At 44.0% G+C, this 15,520-nt stretch overlaps 1 protein-coding gene and 3 non-coding genes across 4 annotated transcripts; all 4 read left to right on the top strand.

Moving 5' to 3' along the window:
• Positions 1–1,464: 1,464 nt before the first annotated feature.
• On the top strand, positions 1,465–15,274 carry RPS17 (ribosomal protein S17). Its single transcript, XM_073579562.1, has 5 exons — positions 1,465–1,614; positions 5,589–5,740; positions 8,921–9,026; positions 14,230–14,295; positions 15,151–15,274. The coding sequence occupies exons 1-5, from the start codon at positions 1,612–1,614 to the stop codon at positions 15,229–15,231; spliced, it is 408 nt and encodes a 135-aa protein (XP_073435663.1). The 5' UTR covers positions 1,465–1,611; the 3' UTR covers positions 15,232–15,274.
• LOC141093157 (small nucleolar RNA SNORA71) lies at positions 4,963–5,093 on the top strand. The gene has a single exon (XR_012233002.1). It is a non-coding gene; the product is annotated as a small nucleolar RNA SNORA71 (small nucleolar RNA).
• On the top strand, positions 8,717–8,842 carry LOC141093159 (small nucleolar RNA SNORA71). Its single transcript, XR_012233004.1, has one exon. It is a non-coding gene; the product is annotated as a small nucleolar RNA SNORA71 (small nucleolar RNA).
• LOC141093155 (small nucleolar RNA SNORA71) lies at positions 14,380–14,505 on the top strand. Its single transcript, XR_012233001.1, has one exon. It is a non-coding gene; the product is annotated as a small nucleolar RNA SNORA71 (small nucleolar RNA).
• Positions 15,275–15,520: the final 246 nt, after the last annotated feature.

The following is a 15,520-nucleotide window of genomic DNA, read 5'->3' as shown; positions in this document are numbered from 1 at the left end:
CGCAGGAACAGAGGGAGAAGCAAGGAGGAGGACATCATCGTATGAAGATGGGAGGCGCCGGATGGGACAGAACGCCGGGGTGAGTATAATCTAACTCGTTTTTCTTATCTTTCAGGTTACATCGGGGGCTTATCTACATTACAGAATGCTGTAGATAAGCCCCTGATGGTGGTGCCGGCAGCTGATAGGGCTAAAATGGGGTGACAGATTCCCTTTAAATTGTTGCCACTTTGTGATAAATAAGGTTTTGTGTTGCGGTTTTGGCACTTGGTCTCAAAAGGTTCACCATCACTGCTCTATATCCATTATTAGATATTGATTGTGACTCCTAAGGGCAAGTACCACTGTTGGTTTTGGTGGAAAAATTGCTGTGTTTTTAATTACCATTAATGAAGATTATTTTTAGTTGGGTTTTTCTTTTTTCTTAGACACGGTGCTGCAACATTGCAATAACAGGATAAGTTCCAATCAAAACATTGCATCTATCCCAAAATGGTATCAATAAAAATGTCAGTACCGGGAGCAAAAAATAACCCAGGCACGGCCCCAGATCCTGAAAAAGGAAAATGCTGCAGGTCTCGGGAAAATGGCGACAAAGGTAAAAACAATTTTCATACAAATTTCTTTTCACCCTTTAAGCCAAGGGTGGGGAATCTTTTTTTTTTTTTCTGCCAAGGGCCATTTGGATATTTAGACCATCCTTCGGGAGCCGTACAAACTCCGCCCACAAAGTACATCCTGACTCTGGCACTGGTGTTAGGAGGTAATCTTTCATTGCATGCACTTCAGTGTTCATTAGTGAACACTGTGTGTGTGTGCTAACAGAGCAAGAAGAAATTAATGTGTTTGTGGCAATTAAAACACAGCTCCCTGACCAAGAATGCGGTCCCTGAGAATCTGCTCGAGGGCCTGATAAAAGGTAATCGAGGGCCGAAAATGGCCCTCGGGCCTGAGGTTCCCCACCCCTGCTTTAAGCGATACATGTTTGGTATCTGCGTACTCGTATGGATCTGGGAAATCACACTGCCCGATCAGGTTTATCATATAGTGAGTAAGGTAAATAAAAAATTCAAAAAACAATTGTGGAATTGCACTTTTTCTACAATTTCACAGCACTTGGAATTTGTTTCACCTTTCCACTACACTATATGGTAAAATGAATGATATCAATGAAAAGTACAACTTGTCCCGCAAAAAAAACAAGTCCTAGTGCGGCCATATTGACGTAAAAATGAAAAATGTATGTCTCTTGGAAGAAAGGGAGGAAAAAACGAAAACTAAAATGTCTGGGGATGAAGGGGTTAAAACGCCAGGTTTCTGTCATGTATACTCTGTCGTCATATAAATTATTCAAAGTGCATATATATATATATATATATATATATCTACTCTGTGTACGTAATAGATGCATAGATGACCTATGCGCATGCGTACATACATATAGACGCTGTCTCCTGCCGTCCTTTACCTAGAGGCCTAATGAATCAGTGCTGCACCTTTCCTCCAAGCCACTAGTGGCCGCCAGCGTCAGTGCCGTCCCCAGTCTCGCTTCCGCCTGTTTATAGCCTCGCTCCCGGCATCCTTTGCCCTCTTCTACCAGCTCGGTCCAACATGGTGGGTCTCTTATCTTACTCTGTCTGTCGCACAATCCGTGATCATCCTTCCCCTGCGCCCTGAAATTCTCCTCGTTCGGCCCTGCAGAGGCTCCCAGACACTCTCCTGATGCCGCGGCATTGGATATCGGCTGCAGTTCCCCATCCTGGCGGAGATTACAGATGGTGGCCGTGCCTGTGAGGGCGTCATGGAGGCCGGGCTTGTGCGAGGTGTCGCGGTGTACGGCCTCGCTTTGAATTTTTTCTTACCTCCGTGGGGCGGTGAGCTCTGGTCGGGTTGTGAAGTGTTGTATCGGGTGGTATCCGCAGCACAGGCCGGGGATTGTGGCCTACACCCTGTGCTGTGGATACGGGTGTACTGTATGTGGCTGAGCAGTGTATAGGGAGCAGTGGTGTATATACTGCTGGCCTGTGTGTATGGGGGGGGTGTACAGTATATACTGCTGGCCTGTGTGTATGGGGGGGGGGGTGTACAGTATATACTGCTGGCCTGTGTGCATAGGGGGGGTGTACAGTATATACTGCTGGCCTGTGTGTATGGGGGGGTGTACAGTATATACTGCTGGCCTGTGTGTATGGGGGGGGGTGTACAGTATATACTGCTGGCCTGTGTGTATGGGGGGGGTGTACAGTATATACTGCTGGCCTGTGTGTATGGGGGGGGGGGGTGTACAGTATATACTGCTGGCCTGTGTGTATGGGGGGGGGTGTACAGTATATACTGCTGGCCTGTGTGTATGGGGGGGTGTACAGTATATACTGCTGGCCTGTGTGTATGGGGGGGGGGTGTACAGTATATACTGCTGGCCTGTGTGTATGGGGGGGGGGGTGTACAGTATATACTGCTGGCCTGTGTGTATGGGGGGGGGGGTGTACAGTATATACTGCTGGCCTGTGTGTATGGGGGGGGGGGTGTACAGTATATACTGCTGGCCTGTGTGTATGGGGGGGGGGGGTGTACAGTATATACTGCTGGCCTGTGTGTATGGGGGGGGGGGGTGTACAGTATATACTGCTGGCCTGTGTGTATGGGGGGGGGGGGGGTGTACAGTATATACTGCTGGCCTGTGTGTATGGGGGGGGGGGGGTGTACAGTATATACTGCTGGCCTGTGTGTATGGGGGGGGGGTGTACAGTATATACTGCTGGCCTGTGTGCATAGGGGGGGTGTACAGTATATACTGCTGGCCTGTGTGCATAGGGGGGGTGTACAGTATATACTGCTGGCCTGTGTGCATAGGGGGGGTGTACAGTATATACTGCTGGCCTGTGTGTATGGGGGGGGGTGTACAGTATATACTGCTGGCCTGTGTGTATGGGGGGGGGGGTGTACAGTATATACTGCTGGCCTGTGTGTATGGGGGGGGGGTGTACAGTATATACTGCTGGCCTGTGTGTATGGGGGGGGGGTGTACAGTATATACTGCTGGCCTGTGTGTATGGGGGGGGGGTGTACAGTATATACTGCTGGCCTGTGTGTATGGGGGGCGGGTGTACTGTATTTACTGCTGGCCTGTGTGTATGGGGGGGGGGGGTGTACTGTATATACTGCTGGCCTGTGTGTATGGGGGGGGGGGTGTACTGTATATACTGCTGGCCTGTGTGTATGGGGGGGGGGGTGTACTGTATATACTGCTGGCCTGTGTGTATGGGGGGGGGGTGTACTGTATATACTGCTGGCCCGTGTGTATGGGGGGGGGTACAGTATATACTGCTGGCCCGTGTGTATGGGGGGGGGTACAGTATATACTGCTGGCCCGTGTGTATGGGGGGGGGTGTACAGTATATACTGCTGGCCCGTGTGTATGGGGGGGGGGTGTACAGTATATACTGCTGGCCCGTGTGTATGGGGGGGGGGTGTACAGTATATACTGCTGGCCCGTGTGTATGGGGGGGGGGGGTGTACAGTATATACTGCTGGCCCGTGTGTATGGGGGGGGGGGGTGTACAGTATATACTGCTGGCCCGTGTGTTTGGGAGGGGTGATGTATACAGTACTATGGAGGCTTAGTGTACAGTGTGGCGGTGGATATGCAGGACTAGCATCCTATCTGTCCTTGCTACACTGTGGTGTTGTATAATCTGTGTGAATCTGTATGTCTTAAAGGGAATCTGTCACCTCTTTCTTGAGATATATGATATCATTCAATTGTCACATAAGGATTCTCTTAGTACTTTTGCTTCCCCCTGACCCTGCACCTTTCATGCATAAATACCTTTTTTATATCGGTTCAGATGTATGTAAACCGCCGCTGTCCGGTCCGCTGGGCGGGGCTTATTCACCTGCTCCCCCCCCCCCCCGTCTTGCCCTACACAAGAAGAAATGCGTAGAGCAAGACAGGGAGGGGGGGCGCAGCTGAATAAGCCCCGCCCATCGGACCGGAACGTGGCAGTTTACATACATCTGAACAGATATAAAAAAGGTATTTATGCGTGAAAGGTGCGGGGTCAGGGGGAAGCAAAAGTACTAAGAGAATCCTTATGTGACACACAATTGAATGATATCATTATATGATATCTCAAAAAAGGGGTGACAGATTCCCTTTAAGGCTCCGTCACACATAGCGATCTCGCTAGCGAGATCGCTGCTGAGTCACAATTCTTGTGACACAACAGCGATCTTACCAGCGAGATCGCTGTGTGTGACAGTGATCAGCGACCAGCGACCGACTCCCCTGCCGGGATCGCTGCAGGAAAGGCCAGGACTTTCTTTTTTTTTTTTTTGTCGCTGGTCACCACACATCGCTGCGAGTGACAGGCGGGAGACCAGCCATCTGCTGGTAACTAATGTACACATCGGGTATCCAAGAGCCGTGCGTCCCTTAGATACCCGATGTGTACGTTAGTTACCAGCGCGCTGATGCAGGGAGCTGGTAACTAACGTACACATCGGGTATCTAGGGACGCATGTCCCTTGGATACCCGATGTGTACATTAGTTACCAGCTTCCTGCATCAGCGCGCTGGTTACTAACGTGCACAGCGATCCTGACACATTGATATCGTTGTCATGATCGCTGGTGAGTCGCTATGTGTGACTCCAGCCTTAGGTTGTCAGGTTGTGTTTGTCAGTTGCTGCTGTTACAGATTGTCCTGTACCATAAAGGCCCTATACATATTAGAATGATAACGGCCGGTGTGGCCAACAGCCCAGTGTGATGGGGTCCTTCAGTTGATGTCGGGGAATATTTTCAAACTAAGACATACCCTGTAGCAGTAACCCAGCGATTGTCTGATTCATCCTGTCTGTCTAGGTCGGGCAGCCATGAATCTGATGATGGGATTCTTTTACCTTGGATCTGGCATCGGTGGCACATGGGCTCTTGATATTATTTGTAGCTAAATGCGCTTCCTGCATCGAAAGTGATTGTGGTTCTGGACGTGGCCCAGTCATTGATACTGCAGGTAGAGAATCTTGGGAAAGCTTTTCCGTATTTGGGAACCATTCACAATGGCTTCCAAGCTCTGTGGCTTTCTCACACGTCTTGTGTATGTGCTGGACTTTGTGACCAGTAAATGTAACTACCGTACAATCTTGTAAGTGGTAAGGTGAGTATGTACACTAAAAAAGCAATATTTTCCTCACTGTTACTTTGCTCAGTCCTCCACCAGTCTAGTTCCTGCTTCAGTGATGTCTCAATGCACAGATGTGTCACTGGGTCACCGCTGCGGTCAGTGATTGTCTGCGCTGTGTGTTGAGAGAAACCAGCAAGTGGAGACCGGCAGTAAATGTGCAAGGTCGGTAAATTAATGCTTGGCCATTTAAAAAAAAAAAAAAAAATATTTATATACATTAAAGCGCTTTTAAGGTATCCTTTCCTGATTTGGCGGTTACTAGGCGTTAGTTGCAGATATTTTGCAGTGCATGTTTCTTTTGATTGGTGGCCTACCCAAGGCCGCCTTACTGGTTTGCTGTACAGTCTCGAATGGCATGTGGCACTTGTTAAATGTTTGTCATCTGTGTCTTTTTATATAGGGACGTGTCAGAACAAAGACCGTGAAGAAGGCCGCCCGGGTCATCATTGAAAAATACTACACCCGGCTGGGCAATGACTTCCACACAAACAAGCGTGTTTGTGAGGAGATCGCCATCATCCCCAGCAAAAAGCTGCGCAACAAGATCGCTGGGTAAGAGATGCTGCTTCATTATTTTTATTTATTTATTTTTTTTCTTTATCCTTCTTTTTCACCAAAGCAGTTTGCCTGTCTGAACTTTATCTACTGACCCTTAAAGCATACGCCAGTGTTTTGTTTTTTCCAGCTCTTGAGTGGTGCTATTATTCTACCGTAAGTTCCCTGCCCTTACTATTATACTTACCAGCTGCCATCCTCAGCTGCTCCCTGCGCTGCTCTGTTCCTGCGTGTTGTGACCGCAATTTCTAACTGACCGGAAGTCAGAGGTACGGTAATGATCACAAGCTCTGTGTAAGTCTATGAGGGTCTCATTCTGGATTACATAGACTTGCGTTGACTTGTGAATTCTGGATCTCCCAACAAGCACTGGATTTAAGCTGGTTTCACACTTGTGGGTGGAGGAGCTGCGGAGGGATGCAGACTTCCTCCGTGAAGCTCCGGTCAGCTCCGCCTCCGTCCACATGCGGCCTGCGTACCCTATCTTTAGCATTTTGACGATGCGACGACCAGCGTCGATCGCAACAAGTTGGAATATTGTTCCAATGCCGCATCGTCAAAACGACGCATGCGAAGGCATCCGCACGGCCTCGTACCCAATGCTAAAGAAAGGTACGCAGGCCGCATGACGTAGGCGGAGCTGACCAGAGGAGGCGCTGCAGGGGGCAGAGCTTCACGGAGGAAATCCGAATCCCTCCGCAGTTCCTCCATCCGCAAATGTGAAACTAGCCTTAATTCGACAGGTCACAAACTGCTGGAGACTGACTGGAGTGGCAATACCCATGCAGAAGCAAAGGGTGAGTCACCTTGGGAGTCGTACTGTCACTTCAGGGCACTGTAGCCCCCAGTGTGCCTCCTGCTCATCTTAAAGGGTTATCAATTACTCGGACAACCTTTTTAAGTGCAATCCACAAATGTAAAATTAAGATCACCTTATACTCACCTCCCACACCAGAGCCATTTTAGCGATGGGTCTCGGAGGCATACGTGACACTGGCTGCAGGGCTAGTGTGGCATTATTACAATCAGCAGTCTGTAATCGATAGCTGCTCTTGCCCATTGCCCGACGTCCCGAGGTTTGTTCAGAGTGAGTGCACAGCAGCTCAATAGCAGCTATTGGTTGGACAAGCTCTAGTACAGAAAGTTGTTGGTTTTGTCGGCAGTTGCATTTAACCCCTTAGTGACCTCCAATATATCTTTTTACTGAAATGCAATATAAGAGAATGACATCCTCCAACAGGTGACAATCCAGCTGATATCAGCTGTACACTATAGCTGACAACTTGCTGCTTCAGCCAGGATCAGTGTTGGTACCGACTATAGCCGTTTAACCCCTTAAATGCTGCTGTCAATGACTACTGCATCTAGATGGTTAGCGGAGTATGGGGGCTCCCTCTTTAACTCCATCAGCACCCTGAAATCTTGATTGTATGCTCCTAATGTTTACTATGTCAGTTTATGGCCAAATAATGGCCCTAAAGTGTTCCACTTATAGTGGCCTGTTCAGAAGTTGGAAACATTTAGGTGGTAAAAATACATTTCTTCATTCCTCTCATGTCACATGTCACTTAGCATTCATTCCTGAAAAGCATCTGAAGGGTTAGTAAACTACCTGGAAGCAGTTTTGAATATCTTGAGGGGCGTTGTTTTTAAAATGTTATCGCTTTTGGGGGTTTCCAATACATAGGACCCCCAAGGTCACGTAAAAACTGAATAGGTTTTTTTTTTTTTGTAAATTTCCATTCAAAAATGAAAAATTGCTGCTAAATTGTTAAACTTTCTAAAATGCTAACCAAATAAAACAACATTTTACAAATGGTGCTGATGTAAAGTGAAAATCAGGGAAATGTTAATGTTTGTGTGGTATGACTAACTGTATTAAATGAATAATCATTCAAAGTTTGAAAATTGCTAATTTTTATAAATGGGTTTTGTGTTAATCTAAATTTACCATTATCATAAAGTACAATGTATCATGAAAAAGTCTAAATCACTGGAATATGTTGAAGCATTCCAGAATTATTACCACATAAAGTGATAACATCAGATTTAAAAAATTTGGCCCGGTCATGAAGGGGTTGTCCAAATAGTGGCCTACCTATTTTAATATCATATAAGGCGACAGAATTTGTGACAGTTGTGTGTGCTATTTGGCCATTGGGTGTTTCTTGCACAGGAGAGTCCATGCCTGAGGGTATGTGCCCATGGTCAGGAATTGGCAGCGCTTTGGATGCAGCACATGTCCACTCCGTCCAAAGCGCTGCCGGCTTTTGAACGCAGGCGATTCCACATGTGTTCATTGAACCGTGCGGAATCACTGCGTCCAATACATTGTACGGGTGACATTTATCTTGCGGAGACTCGCATCTCTGCAAAATAAATTGACATGCTGCGGTCTGGAAAGACGCCCCACATGTGCGTCTCTGCAGGGATGCTGCTGGTGCCGGTGCTCACATAGTGCGCATGTGATTTCTTGAAATCCCATCCACTATGCTGTGACATTTGGATGCTCCGGATGTACGCAGTGTCCAACCTGCAGCGTTTACTGATCGTGGGAACATACCCTTATGGGTGGGGCAGGCAGACATAGATTCTCTTATCTACAAGAATCTGTCCGATTATTCACATTGTACTCTAATCAAACTCTGAGTTTGAGCTGTGTGTCGGCATAGTGTGATCCGATTTCTTCAGATAAGAGAATCTGAGTACACTGAGAAGATTAAATACATTTCTCCTCTATATTGAGTGAGTTGCGGAAATCAGACTGCACTCATTTGTCATCCTACTGCAGTCTAATGATTCAGCTCGGTCCAACTTGCATGACCTAGTGCAATCTGAATATCTGATCGCAGTCAGACCAATAATACAGCAGTTTTCACGTGCCCTATGGAGTATTTACAACTTTTGTATCATAGTAATGGACTCTTAGTGTTTTGCTATCCTTCTTTTTTGCCTTGCACCATATATTGATCAACCTGCATCGAAAGTGATTGTGGCTCTGCTTGTGACCCAGTCATTGATAATGCAGGGAAAGCATAAGTGAACGATTTTCCGTGTTTGTAGGTTGTGATACCTTTCAAATCCTGTAACGTTCACACAGCCCATATGTTTGTGACCATATGTTGGAAGGGGAAGTTTGCATTCTATTTATATTCTGTATTGTAAATTCCCTTGCAGGTATGTCACACATCTAATGAAGCGCATCCAGAGAGGCCCTGTCAGAGGCATTTCTATCAAACTGCAAGAGGAGGAGAGGGAGAGAAGGGATAACTATGTCCCAGAGGTAAGGGTTCTGACAAAAAATGATCTCTCCCTAATGTGCTGCTTTATATTTACTTCTGAGGGTCTATGGTAACAGTGCAATGTTGTGAAGCAAGTGTTATTGGACACGGTGGAAATAAAATGGCACAAAGTGATATTAAAAGTTGTGACTTGTGACATGACGCAAAATGTTGGTTTTAAGCATCCAGTTGAATGAAATTATCAGGGCATTAATTGTATTTAATGCAATTCTGGTGTTTGCTTTTTGTGTTGACCTGGATGAGTTAAAGGGATTGACCACTTTATAAGTTCATCTGTATCAGTTATCTGTCTGCAGCAGTGTCCTGGACTGGATGGTATGCTGAAGCTGTACAGAGGGGTTTGGGTGGCATGACAGGTCTGTGCTCATTGCTTGCTTGCAGCCCAGCACAATGGATGATAGTGAATGGAGTCAGCAGAAAGCGTAGGAGTCTAAAAAGGAAGTGATGGCTGTAAGCAATATAGCTGATGCAGGGGAAGTGACCCAGAAAGTTACAATACTTTGAAAATTGCTGAAAGTATTTAGGAATTTTTAGTGTCATTATCCTTAGCATTTATGGCAAAAGCAGTAACTAAGATGGGGTGCTACTAGTGGGCAACCTCTTTTGTAATGACTTCAGGCTTTGAGTGTTGTGAATACTGTATGGACCCTGTATATCAAAGACTTTTTTTTTTTTTTTTTTTTTTTGTTTTTCAAAACCACTCCTGTGATTTGTTGTCAGCTCCTGGGGACCCTTGTTGATCACTCTAAAATGTTTTGGGAATTTAGTGTGGTCGTACTACTGCATGGGGAAATTTAAAGGGGTGTTTTTCCAGAGCTTTAGACATGGACTTATCATTAGGATTGTTATTTATAGTTCCCAAGGTGGCTGGATGTACAGAGTACAAAGCTGAAATGGGTATGCTCCATTCACACTGTAGAGCCTGTTTTTGGGTTGCTGCAGACTAGCATAAATTTCTTAGGAGAGGTCATCAATGCCTGATGGGCTGGGGTCCAACACCCTGCACTCCCGCCAATCAGTTATCTGTCAGCAGCAGCCGATAGCAGTAGTACACAATTGCCGAGCTGCTCAGTCTACTAAAAAACACCCAGCTGATTGGTGAGGGATGTTGGTTGGACCCTTGTGTACACGCATCTTGGACGGTACATTTAATTTTGTATGTTGCTAATTGATAACCATGTCAGCTGTTTTTCTCTCCCTTTTTTATTTTTTGAATCAATTATGTAATAAAGGATTTGTTAATATTGCATCAATGTCTAGCATTTCCCACTCTTTGCAATACTATTTTGTGTATGCTTTAGATACAGGATTTTTGCTCAATTTTTGCCCTGTAGGATTATTAGGAGAAATGTCATTGCAAGAATTCTAGGTCAATACCATATACCAGGCAATGTGTCCAGCACTGCATCATGGCTTCACTCTATAATGGGCTCTGTCATATTTGTGCAGTGACTTCTAACAGAGGAATGCAGAATTGTAAGGAAAGATGCAGCTGAATTGTCTGAGGAGTATAGTTGCTATAAAGTGCAAAGTTTAACGGTGTCCCCAGATTTCCCCTGGATAGCAGTATCCTTGCTTGTCAGCAGAGTTGATATAGCTGGTGGTTATGCCAGCTCAGATGCCATGTGCAATAATGACTGCAGTATCTAAGCAGTTTACCAGAGGAAGATAAAGCCATCAGGATCATGATGTGATTATGGGGCAGAATCCTTTCTATGGTAGCTTGCTTGATGGGTTTACACTGACCGTCAGTGTGTTATACGCTGCCACCTCCCTGTAACAGCAGAGATTGAAGATGACTCCAATCACTGCTATATAACCTTTTAAAATGCCACTGTAAATGTCTGACAATTGGATTTAACCCCTTCCTGATACAAGACAAAATAGTAAGTCTTATGAACACTACCGTTCAAAAGTTTGGAGTCACCCAGACAATTTTGTGTTTTCCATGAAAACTCATACTTTTATTAATCAAATGAGTTGCCAAATGAATTGAGAATCTAGTCCAGACATTGACAAGGTTTGAAAAAAAGATTTTCATTTGAAATAATAATTTTCTTCTTCAAACACTTTGCTTTCGTCAAAGAATGCTCCCTTTGCAGCTATTACTGCATTGCAGACCTTTGGCATTCTAGCAGTTAATTTGCTTAGGTAATCTGGAGAAATTTCACCCCATGCTTCCAGAAGCCCCTCCCACAAGTTGGTTTGGCTTGATGGGCAATTTTTGCGTACCACAACAGCTCAATGGGGTTGAGATCTGGTGGCTGCGCTGGCCACTCCATTACAGATAGAATACCAGCTGCCTGTTTCTTCCCTAATTAGTTCTTGCATAACTTGGAGGTGTGCTTTGGGTCCATAGTCCTGTTGTAGGATGAAATTGGCTCCAATCAAGCGCTGTCCACAGCAGGGCTGTGGAGTCGGAGTCGTGGAGTCGGTGCTCATTTTGGTGGAGTTGGAGTCGGTATAAAATGGACCGACTCCTAAAATATATAATAAATTGGGTACAGTAATTCAATGCAGGATGTGCTGAATATTTTTTCATAGGAGTTTGGGAAAGTTATGAAATGTCCTATAAATGGCTGTTATATTCCTGATCTAAGGCTACATTCACACACAGCGTTTTTCCTGTGTTTTTTGAGGATACGTTTTTCAGCTGCAAAAGTTGATCATCTTTTTAAAAAACTGCATCACCTGAAAGGTTTTTGAGCTCATAGATAATGTTACTCAATAGCAAAAGCAGAGCAGATTTCTAGTCTATCTATCCATTTATCCATATCTGTCTATCCATATCGTATCTGTACCAAAAAGAATGAAAACCGGGTAGTACACCAATATATATTCTGTTCTATCTAAATATCTTGATTATTGGATCATAAAAATGATTAAATGTCTGAGGTTCACATTGTACTACAATACATTTTTCACTTAAATATAAGCAATATGTGTGGGAGTCGGAGTCGTGGAGTCGGAGTTGGAGTCGGTGTAAGGGAAATTGAGGAGTCGGAGTCGCAGGTTTGGCTTACCGACTCCACAGCCCTGGTCCACAGGGTATGGCATGGCGTTTGCAAAATGGATTGATAGCCTTCCTTATTCAAAATCCTTTTTACCTTGTACAAAACTCCCACTTTACCAGCACCAAAGCAACCCCAGACCATCACATTACCTCCACCATGCTTGACAGATGGCGTCAGGCACTCTTCCAATATCTTTTCAGTTCTGCGTTTCAAAAATGTTCTTCTGTGTGATCCAAACACCTCAAACTTGGATGTCTGTCCATAACACTTTTTACCAATATTCCTCTGTCCAATGTCTGTGTTCTTTTTCCCATATTAATCTTTTCCTTTTATTAGCCAGTCTCCGATATGGCTGCTTCTTTGCCACTCTGCACTGAAAGCCAGCATTCCTGAGTCGCCTCTTTGCTGTAGACGTTGACACTGGCGTTTTGCGTGTACTATTTAATGAAGTTGCCAGTTGAGGACCTGTGAGGTGTCAATTTCTCAAACTACAGACTCTAATGTACTTGTCTTGTTGCTCAGTTGTGCAGGGGGGCCTCCCACTTCTTTCTACTCTGGTTAGAGCCTGTTTGTGCTCTCCTCTGAAGGGAGTAGTACACACCGTTGTAGGAATTCTTCAGTTTCTTGGCAATTTCTCCCATGGAATAGCCCTCATTTCTAAGAACAAGAATAGACTGTCGAGTTTCACATGAAAGTTTTTTTTTTTCTGGCCATTTTGAGAGTTTAATGGACCCAACAAATATAATGCTCCAGATTCTCAACTTGCTCAAAGGAAGGTCAGGTTTATAGCTTCTCTAGTCAGCCAAACTGTTTTCAGCTGTGCTAACATACTTGCACAAGGGTTTTCAAGGGTATTCTAACCATCCATTAGCCTTCTTACACAGTTGGCTAACACAAAGTACCATAAGAACACTGGAGTGATGGTTGTTGGAAATGGGCCTCTATACACCTATGAAGATATTGCATTACAAACCATACGTTTACAGCTCGAATAGTCATTTACCACATTAACAATGTATAGAGTGTATTTCTGAATCATTTAATGTTAGCTTCATTGGAAAAAAAACTGCTTTTCTTTCAAAAATCAGGAAATTTCTAAGTGACCCTAAACTTTTAAACAGTAGTGTATGTTCTCTGTTTATGGAGCTTGAGCCAAACCAGGCAGATGCCGGTTATATTGTGATACGTAGCTGGCATCTGTCTAACGATACCAGCTGGAGCACTCTGCGTTTGCTGTACTTTAACCACTTCAGTACCTCTGTTAATTCCTGACAGTGGCATTGAAATTACGTCGGTTCCAGTATGCGTGGTCACAGGCATCCTCCAGTCCCTGCGATGCAATCACAGGGATCTGATGTGTTGTAATGACAGCTGTAACCTCCTACATAGTGTGATTGATCAGAGGCTTAAGACACCCCCCCCCCCCCCCCCCCCCAAGACTAAGAAATTAAAAATCCACTAAAACAAAAAAAACTGTACATGGTATTGTTCTACTCATACTTACCGCACAAAGAATACCGTGAAAACCATTGTGGAAATGTGTTTTTTGTTTTTTCCTTTTTGCAATTTCATGGAAGGAAAAAAAATCTCTCCTAGTACAATGAGTGGTATTCAAAGCTAAAACTTGTCCTGCCAAAATAAGTCCTCATAACTATGTGGACAGAAAAAAAATGATGCTCTTGCAAGAACTGGAGGAAAAAAGCAAAAGGGAAAAAAATGAAAATTGGTTTGTCAGGAAGGGATTAACTACGCTTTGGTTTTGCTTTATTACATCCTGATATTCTTACCTCAATCACATTTGCCAGGGCTCTTGTAAGGATCGATGTATAGCAGTTTCTAAGGTTGTATTGATGTGCTCTTTCAACTAATTCATATGAATGGCCCAAAATTCGATGCAGTTATCTTTTAGTTTATCATTCTTAAATTAGGTACTTGGTTTAAGTTTTAGGAGGCTTATTATTGTTAGAATCATTAGATGATGTAGTGTTAATATTCTTTAAAAATGTTAGCTCACACATTACATTTTTATCCTATTTTGTAGAGTACAGTTTATCAGAAATTGGGAGAAGCGTTTTAAACAACCCGTGTGATAATTTATAGAGGCATAAGTTTGTAGATCTTGGTTGTGCCTATAATTGAATAGCTAACTTTCTCACTTTATCTTCTTTAGGTGTCTGCCCTAGATCAAGAGATCATTGAAGTTGACCCTGACACCAAGGAAATGCTGAAGTTGCTGGTAGGTGTTATGCAAACTTTTTTTTTTTTTTTTCCACTCAAATGGGGCATATAAGTCTGGATCCAGATGCTGTTTTCTAATTGTACCTGCATCGAAAGTGATTATGGTTTGATCGGTGACCTAGTCATTGATACTGCAGGAAAAGCAATATTAAAGGTTTTCCGTATTTGGGTGTCCCTGGTACATCCCAAATCCTGTTCCTTTAAGACACTATAGATAAAATAACCCTCAAGGTATTACTATTTGTACTGGGATGTATTATTGTTAAACAATATTTCTGATATTACTAGCAAGTTATAGTCGCACTGACTTTTACCATGTTTCCCTATGTTTTTACAAATATTTGGAAGTATTTTCCTGGTTTTGTACATGTCTGGGGGTCTTATTGGAGCAGCAGTTACAGGGAGAGAACAAAGTTAGTCTCAGTGCAGTCACTACTTATTACACAGTGAGTGCACTGTTCTCGCTCACCCTGCATGACAGACTGCACTGTAGTGTGTGCATGTGTAGCAGGTGATTTATCAATGTGCCGGGGAATGATTACTGCTACGCTCGCTGTATTATGAGTGGGGACTGTAGCCGCTTCCTGCACCAGAGGCTGCAGAGAGAAAATATCTTCCTTTTCTCCCTGTAGTTGCACTTCCAGTGAATAATCCTAACATGATTTAAACAGTACCTGCAGATTACCTCTATAGCTTTTTAAGTTACAGGTTCCATTTAAATATCGAAAATAATAAAGTTGAAAATGTATGGTTTAATCTAAAATACTGATGGTGTTTACGTAGGAATATATAAAACGCACACAGAAGTTTTAAAGCATCTGTTAATTAATTTTTTTTATCTTTTAATTTTCAGGACTTTGGCGGCCTGTCCAACCTGCAAGTAACCCAGCCTACTGTTGGCATGAACTTCAAAACACCACGGGGGGCTGTTTAAATGTTTGTATCATACCATTTCCAATAAACTTGGGAAAACCAAATACTTGTGCCAATGTTCTTTGATCTTATGGACCCTGTAAAATATCAACAAATAGTTTTTTTGAGCTTAAATGAACACTGGCTCTCATTACAGTTATGAGGTCTCTTGAAACTGAAGACTGAAACATCAAATTACTTCATAGTGCTCTGTGGTATCCATGAATACAGTATATGGCATCAGCTTTCCTAAATCATGAGCTCTAAACCGGACTTAGACATATAGGACATATGTCGGCCAAACGACGCTA

Source organism: Dendrobates tinctorius, unplaced genomic scaffold, assembly GCF_039654945.1.
Source record: "Dendrobates tinctorius isolate UK_male_01 unplaced genomic scaffold, ASM3965494v1 ptg000062l, whole genome shotgun sequence".
Taxonomy (NCBI): domain Eukaryota; kingdom Metazoa; phylum Chordata; class Amphibia; order Anura; family Dendrobatidae; genus Dendrobates; species Dendrobates tinctorius.
Note: the sequence above shows the minus strand (reverse complement) of the source record. Positions and strands in the feature narration are given on the sequence as shown.

Excerpts from the sequence above, each read along its gene's own strand:
- RPS17 (XM_073579562.1), top strand. Across the intron at positions 5,741-8,920 it reads CTGCGCAACAAGATCGCTGG|GTATGTCACACATCTAATGA; the intron begins GTAAGAGATGCT and ends ATTCCCTTGCAG. Across the intron at positions 9,027-14,229 it reads GGGATAACTATGTCCCAGAG|GTGTCTGCCCTAGATCAAGA; the intron begins GTAAGGGTTCTG and ends TATCTTCTTTAG.